At 32.7% G+C, this 8,795-nt stretch overlaps 1 protein-coding gene across 1 annotated transcript; it reads right to left on the bottom strand.

Annotated features, from left to right (window-relative positions):
• Positions 1 to 2,243: 2,243 nt before the first annotated feature.
• Positions 2,244 to 3,538, bottom strand: LOC131660468 (uncharacterized). The gene has a single exon (XM_058929710.1). The coding sequence runs from the start codon at positions 3,409 to 3,411 to the stop codon at positions 2,458 to 2,460; it is 954 nt and encodes a 317-aa protein (XP_058785693.1). The 5' UTR covers positions 3,412 to 3,538; the 3' UTR covers positions 2,244 to 2,457.
• Between the last annotated feature and the right edge of the window lie 5,257 nt (positions 3,539 to 8,795).

Here is an 8,795-nt window from a genome sequence, read left to right as displayed (position 1 = left end):
CAAAAATTAGAATATAAAATAAATCTTGAAATAAAATAAATACATAAATGAATCATTTAATAAAATTACCAGAAAATTTATTATGTTGGAGTTGAGAAAATGTGATGATTTTGGTTGTTGTTGAGAGGAAAAAGAGAAAAAAATGGTAAGAGATGGAGTGAAAACGGTGTGTTTTGAAAATGGAAGAGGAATGAAATTATATTAACATGTTTGATGGTGGAAGCGATGGGTTTGGTGGCGTGTCGTTAATCATGTGGACAAGGGGCGACAAGCCTCCCCTCGGAAACGTAATAGTAACAACAGGCGTAGGGCAGCCCCTAGCAAACTGCATGCTTTGGAAAATGGAGACTGCAGGCACACTCTGGAAACTCCCACCGATAGGACTAATGTTGTTTCCTAGGCATGGGTGTACCCCTTGCAATTTAAGCTTTGTCATTTTGCTGAGGGTTACCCCTGACAAATTTCTACTTTATTTGACCATTGAAATGACATTTTAGCACCATTTTCATTTGTTAGGGGGGTACCCCGCGGCCCTCGTAATGCATTTTTTTAAAAATAAAAAATTTCTCTCTTTTCTATTTACCGTAACCACACTCTATATAAAAAAATTAAAAATCGGTGCGTTGCGAAGGGCTTTACCCCCAAGCAACGTTATATTTTTTGTTTGGGGTTTTATCCCTGACTATTGAAAGGTTTTCTTGTAGTGATGATTCTATGGCCATAAAGATAGTTTTTTTACAAATACCACTTATAAACTATTCTACAAGTTGTCACAGACATCTGGTTCAACATCTGTCCCCTGAGGAACAAAATTTCAAAGATCATATTTCTTTGTCGGCCTGAACTCAATCAAACTTAAACGGTCGAAACTCGGAAGTCCTAGGCCTAGATCTGTAGATATTTGGGGGCATCCTTCCACGATGGCTCGACATCAATATCAGCGATTGACTATAGTCAAATCGGAATTCGATGAATTGCAACTCCGTGGATATGAGGTATTGACTTTGTGGAACCTCGATTTCTTTACTAGAGATGCTATCAAATTCTGGATCTAAAAATTGAATATGACCTTGTGAAAATTGTAGGAATCAGAAGTCGATTTCTATAGATGATGCCACTATTCCGTAGCGGAACCATAAATGTAGAGGATTGCAAAAACTACGGTGGAGTGAAGCTTCCTGTGCAATTTAGTGATGCACCACCTCGGATCAGAGGTTGCAATCACAATGTTTTTTAAATCAGAGGAGTTGATCTTGAATCAATGTTGTTGATCGATGTCGATCTTAAATTGGCGTTGTTAGTCTTCAATAAGACTTATCAAAATGGGGTACTTGCATGGTTAGCACTTAAGCACCCAAGTTTGTTTATGGTTCAAGATAATCGTAGTGAAAGTGGAGACTAGAGATTGTGTACATGAAAACCCTTTATGAAGGTAATTATATTTCGGGCTTAATGAACCGAAATAGATAAGTGGGTCTCGTGTTATTGGACTTTTGGCCTGCACGAAAGAGAGGTGAAGAAAAAATTTGATAAGTATTTGAGTTAATATTCGGTTACTCTCTACTTTTAAATAGATTTTTTGTGATACATATATAATTTTGAATGTTGACTTGATGAATATTTTAAACATCACTTAATTAATTTTATGATTACTTTTTACTTAAGTTATGATACGGAGCTTTTATCCATTTCATTCTTTTTTATAAAATTAAAATTATAATATTAAAATATAAGTGGAACTGACCCATCTGATTGAACAACCCATTAGAAATTAGGTTCGCCTCATTTTTGATAACCCATTAAATAATTGGGCCGACGCACTTCAACCCATTTATATATTTGGCTCACCAAGCCGAAACAGGCTAGGTCAACTCATTTATTAGCTCTAGTAATATACTAGTAATTAGTATTTGAAAATTATCCAAATGAGATGGATTAATGAAAAACACGTGTCTAATACTTAATGGGCAACTCACTCAATATTGGGTATGGAGTGAGGACTATGGGTGAAGAAACTGTAACATTTACTTTTTTTTAGGAAACTTTTGTTGGAACATGTCAACAACTTTCGATGTGAACCCTACCAATCCGAATCCACAATGAGAATTATAACCACAAGTTTCTCAATGAACTTGGATTGAATTTACTTTTATTTATCAAATAAAAAGTGTGACTAGCTGATGAAATTGTAACCACAACTCACTCTATCAGTGTTGGAAAATTAAAAATATACAAATATAATCTAAAACCAGTTCACCTGGTAACAAACATAAAAATTTGATTACATTCATTAAGGCAGATTCCAATATGCAACATGTCCCTTCTTCATGAATATCCAACCGAATATAGCATGTCTTAGTTTGAATTTACAATCAAACACACAATTTACAATCCAGCAAATCCAAAATATACAACAATACAACAACAACAAAAAAACATAACAGATTCATAAATAATTCATGTTTTTCCTTCAACCCTAGCATAAGTCAAACCAACACAAGCATCAACAAAATCCTCATCAATAAAATCAGTAGAAAAAACCTGAATCCTATCTGCATAACCTTTCTCAAAACACTGCGCAATAAACAACCTCGCATATCCATGAATCCTTCTCGTAACCGGCTTCACACACAAAACCGGATTATCCGCCACCGGAGTCACCGTATTCTCCACTCTATAAAAATACTTCCTCGCCGTAACCGGTGCCTGCTCACTCAAATTCTTCAAATTCCCATCAAATTTGGTTGACGGAAGATCAGTATTTATCCAATTATCCTTCAAAAACCCCGCACTCCATAAACTACTCCCCGCTTTCGGTTGCGCCGATTTTCGCGGCTTCCATACACATATAACCCTCCTCGGCAACAACTCTGAAACAGTTTTTCCAAAAACATTATCATCCTGATGAATCAAAAACTCACCTAGATTCTCCTCCAGATACTTCTCAAACTCAGGTGGATCTTCATGGCCAAACTCAGTTCTGATCTCGAGGATTACAATCTCAGACTCAGTCTCCGACAGAAACCTTTTAACATCCTTCACTACAACATCGACGCTATAAGTAACAAGAATTCCATGACAAACACGACGATCTTGTTGAACACGAATATCCAACACACGCGTTCCTCGTACAAGCTGGTGATATATTGATAAAGATTGACATTGAGCGAAAGGCCGAGTGATCAATGGGAAACCGATTTTGTTCGTTGCGGAATCGTGTGTTCCTGGCCATACGATTTGGTTGATGTGAGTTTTCTCGGGGTTGAGATCTTTCATCCAGTTTTTTCTGTCGGGAGGGTGATATTCGGAACCGGGGTATTGTTCTCCGGAGGTTTTTAGATCGGTTAGAGTTTTCTTTTCGGTGTGGATTGTTTTTCTTCTTTCCACTTGTTTTGAGAGATGAGAACCCATCTTGTTTGTTCACTGTTGTTGTTGAAAAAGTTTTTTCTTTCTTGTGGCTTTTATTGTTGGTGTTGTGCTTTTTCTTGTTGTAGCTGGAGTTGCCTGTTTAACATAAAAAGGATCAATTAAAGTTATTAAATTTGTTGTCCAATAATAATAGTAGATATAAAACTGTTTTAACTTAATAATTGGTTACTTTATAACAAGATTTTAAATAGATGTGGAAGCTTCTATTTTTTTTTTTAAGATTTTGTAATTTCGTTAAGATGTTGTGTTATGAATTAAACACAATGTTATATAAAATTTATTGAAAATATTTGTAATATAATAATGTATGATGATTTAAATTTTTTATAATTATAAATAATTAAAATAAATAAAATAAAATAAAAGATTTAATGGAAGTACACTGATAGTGTAAAGCAGTTTTACACTGTTAATAAAATCATAACCATTAGTTAGGGTGAGAATAGGTCAGACCGGTCTATAGGAGCCTATGGCCTAACCTATATAAGATCAAGTCAGGTCAGGCGTATTTAACAAAAAGGTCAGACTTAGACCTTTTTAAAAGCCTATTTAATAAAATAGGTCAGGCTTAGGCTATTAAAAAAGTTTATCAAATCTTATAGGTCGGTCTATATTTTCATGTATATTAAAAATAGGTTAAATAGATCGGCTTATATTTGCATGTTTATTAGAAAAAAGACTAAATAGGCACATATATTAGAACAAATGCTAAATAGGTCGACTTATATATGCATATATAGGACGACTTATAAGGTTTCTTAAATAATACGGATTAATTAAAAACCATAATGAAAAATAGGCTTTTAAATAGGCTTACAGGCCAGGTCAGACTCTTAAAAATGTCAGGTCAAGTCACAAAAAAGAGAGTTTATTATAGGCCATAGACCAGACTCTTAAAAATGTCAGGTCAAGTCACAAAAAAGAGAGTTTATTATAGGCCATAGACCAGACTCAGGCCTTTCAAGTTTATCGTAGGTTAGACCCAGACCTTATAATGCATAGCCTAGCCTAGTCTATTCCACCCCTATTGTTAGTTTTTGTAGAAGTTTGACTTTTTTTTAAATCACATAAAAAGTATTATTTTTTAAGGGTTGTGACTTGTGATGCACTAACCGTGTAAAGTATTTTATACTAACAATACACTACCTTAAGACATTAGGTATATGGTCTCTTTCACTTATAAAGTGATCAACCTTCAATTTTTCAAACAAAATGAAACTTTTATCTCACACTTAAGTCAACAATCTCCCCATCAAGTGTGAGTTCATACACTTGTATCATCATTGACACCCATTCACATCAGAGACACTTCAACAGAATACGTCGTCTGACCACCACCTTATTAGGAAGACTTTTGATACAAGGAGTTAGTCTCTTACTTGGACCATTGACTTTAATACTATTGATGGATCACAAGGAAGATCATTCATGTTTGATTAATAGCAATCACACAAGTGAGAGAGAGAGAGAGAGAGAGAGAGAGAGAGAGAGAGAGAGAGAGAGAGAGAGAGAGAGAGAGAGAGAGAGAGAGAGAGAGACCACATATTATCCAAAACCTTAAGACATTAGGTATATGGATCGTGTCACTTATACAAAACTCAACATCCATTTTTTAAGTAATGTGAGACTTTTAACTCACACTTGAGTCACAACACCCTCTACCTATTAAGTCACATGGTACAAAGATGTTCATATCCAAATATTTCAGCTATTATAACACTTGAAAAATATGTGTAGAGAGTTTTCTATATCACAATTATGCAGAGCACAATTTATGGGACAATTAACACATTTGTCATGTAACATGTTTCTTGTAGAAAAGCGATTTCTACATATCCTCAAAATCAAGTTATTGACTTTCGATGGTGCTTTAATCTTCCAAATGAGGTGTCAATGACTAGAATGTCTGAAAAAAACTAGTATTAATAAGGTCTTAGATAATCAGCCAATAAAAACTCCTTACCGAGTAGTTTTCATTAGTCTATATGTTTCAAACCCATCTATCTGCTATCACCAAATAAAAAAGCGTAATATTGAAAATAATTCAACACTAATTAGATCGAACATAATATTGACTAATTGATAATTCAACATCTTAGTATTAGGAGAAAAAAAAGGCAAGACACATAAAGATGATTATGAGTTTGCAACAAAAGAGATGATGGAATAAGAGAAGAACCGTCGCTAAGTCATTTTTCATTACAAACTAAAATATTCAAATCATCTCTCATATAACATCTGTTTCCTTCTCTCAAAATAAATTTAACACTACATATGCTGCGTCATACAAAACTTGGGCAATGATCCACCGATGAGACGAAAAAATATGTGTTAGAATATTGAAAGCAGTGAATTTTTAAAACTCATACACCTCTCTTTTTTTTTCTTTTTTTTTTTTTTCAATTTATCCTGGACAACCATTTTTTTCACTTCGGAAAAAATAATGTCCTCAATGTCAACAAGTTTTGGAATAATAATAATTTAGTTAATACATTTTTTTTCTAAAAATTGTTGATTTGAGTTGTTTACGTCAATACATAAATTTAAAAAAAAAATGTTCTTTACCACATATTATTCTCTAGACTAATAGTCTACACATATTTAATAATTAAATTTATCGAAGAAATAAAACGTGTTAAATTTTTTAAAAAAATTATTCCTTTTATTATGATCATATTTGACTTGATAGGTTAAATGACTATAAAATATTATGTTCATCTGAATTATAAAATTGTAACAAATATTGTGAAATTATGATAGGATGCCTTTAGTATTTGTTTTTATTCAATTAAACTTTTGTTCGATTATATTGAAAATTTAGAGCCTCTATTACTCAGATATGTAATGTGTGGATGTGAGTTGGATCATTAGGCCTTATTATTGTTGAGTCATAATTGATTAACATTTTTTAGTGGTCCACTTGTATATGCCGTCCAAACTTGTCTCTCTTGATCATTGTTTATTTCGTTTTCTTGTACTAATTGTCATGATCAATTGTTTTTGTTTGGATAAACTGTCATCTTCAATTGTTGTTATAATATTTTTTTGTTAAATAATTTTCTTTAAATGAATGGATAACATCGTTGAAATTACGTAAAAACCTCCAATTCGTCCAAATGGACCTATGCCAAAAAAAATTATAATTATTTTATATAGCTGGTAATATGTTGTACCCTTTAAGGACTTTCATCAAAACCAAATGAGTTGAAACTTTGCTTATAACTTTTAACAATAAGGATACACTTATTTAAATGAAAAAAGTTACAACCACCGCAACAATGGATTGTTTACAACAACAACATGATTAAACCAAAAATTAGGACGTGCTTTGCCATTTAGGTATGTCTGTTTTGCGCGTACTTTTTTTTGGAGCATGCCAAAATTTTAGGTTTGTTATCTCAAATATGTCTATTCTGCACTGTCTTTTTTTTTGTTGGTCTTTTGTGGGCACAATTATTTACATAAAATTTTGTTTTTTTAAACCTAAAAGATGTAAAATCTACGGGTATTCCCCGCCTTGCCTTCACTTTTTACAGGACAAATCAAAATTTAAGGCCTGCAACCTTAACTAAATATACTCCGTCTTATTTTTTTACGGACTTTTAAAAGACGGAATTAAACGGGACGGGTATGCCGTCTGCCACCCCCTACCAAAAACTATCCTAAAGGCATGAATATAGTAAACCCAGCATCAGGAAAAGAAGGGAAGAAAAACATTCATATCTTACATAATAATAAAACAACCACACATACCACCTAAAAAACACGACCAATTAATATGTGAGCCCTCAAAATCCAAACATTAAGAAGTTGGGTGCATTTAGTATTTGATTCACATCACATTCATGTTCTTGAAGTATCGGACATTTTTTCATAGATACAACTATGAGGAAAATTGGAAAATAATAGATCATAAAAATTACATAATTGGTGTGAATGTGTAAGTCCTGAATCACAACACAATTTTACTATACTTCTACAACAAATTATCTATCTCTACTAGTTTTGTAGTTGTGGTCTAAGAGTTGCTATTGTATATGACTCTATTAAACCATCCAAAGAAAGACATATCATGGGATTCGTTCTTCCTTATGTCATTCTTTGTATAACATTATGAAGTGTTTAATTATTTAATTAGAAATATATCAAAACTGTGAGTGGTTCATAATGTTTATTTAATTAGAAATATATATCAAAACTTTGAGTGGTCTCCTCCTATGGTTTCTCTAACTATGGTTATGTCTTTACTCTACTAATTTACTAATTACTCTCCTAAGTTCATTTGATAAAAAGAACTAAACTGTTGAACTGAACTGAGCTGAAGTTAAAATAATCGAACCGTTATGTTTAATTAGTAAACTAAACTATTATGCACAAACAGTTTTAGAATCGAACCGTAATTGAAACCGAGCCGAACTGAAGCTGAACCCAAACTAAACCAAAACTGAAAATGAAAATTGCTTAAAACAAGTAAAAAATATTTTAAAAAATTAAAAAATAGCTTAACAGTTCGGTTCTTTGATAAACGGTTTGGTTTGGGAAAAATTATCTTCTAACGATTCGGTACAGTTCGAAATTTTGAAACGGTATACCAAACCAATAATTTTAGTTCAGTTCGATTCTTAGTAAAATGAAACGATTCGGTTGTAAATTAGAGTCAAACCATAGAGGCGTGAAGTTACATAGAAGCGATACGAATAAGGAATGATCTGGCGATCCAAAGAATCGGGGTGGGGAATTTCATTCCACTGATGAAAATTGTTTTATTTTGTTTAGCGCAATGTTGAATATTGGCCATTATATAATAACTTAATCATATATAATATTTTGGATATTCAAATATAAGAAACTTTAGATGTAACTTAAAGCTAACATCAAGATCAGATACAACTTTCTTGAAGTTACGAGAGCCTAATTTGAACTCTAAAAGATGAAAAGGGAAAATAAATCAAGAACGCGAAAGAATCTAGGTAGCACATTGTGGTGCTATGCGCTGAAGGCCAACACATCAAAATTTGTAAGTGAACTCTGATGCCTCCCGTAGCGAAAGCCAAACACTGTCATATGTTCGTGCCTTTGCATCGGCGTATAGAGATTTTCCACGACATTGCACTATAGTGTAAAATTAAGTTATTAATCATTATTTTATCAACCATAAGAGCCCACTACCATCACATATTTAGTGGGAAGTAAGGAAAATATTTGAATCATCACATTTTAGAAGTAAAAATGTATCAATGCTTAATTTGTTTAGCTTAATATTGAAATATAGTAAAGTTTGAATTCAACTTAAATATAACATCAAGAGATATAACTTCTATGAAGATGTGATGGTATAACTTGAACTATAAAAGGGTGAAAAGGGA

The sequence above is a fragment of the Vicia villosa genome, linkage group LG3 (assembly GCF_029867415.1).
Source record: "Vicia villosa cultivar HV-30 ecotype Madison, WI linkage group LG3, Vvil1.0, whole genome shotgun sequence".
Classification (NCBI taxonomy): Eukaryota; Viridiplantae; Streptophyta; class Magnoliopsida; order Fabales; family Fabaceae; genus Vicia; species Vicia villosa.
The sequence above is the reverse complement of the archived record's forward strand: the minus strand, read 5'-3'. Positions and strand labels throughout refer to the sequence as shown.

Coding starts and splice junctions, on each gene's coding strand:
- LOC131660468 (XM_058929710.1), bottom strand. CDS start 3,411: ATGGGTTCTCATCTCTCAAAACAAGTGGAAAGAAGAAAAACAATCCAC.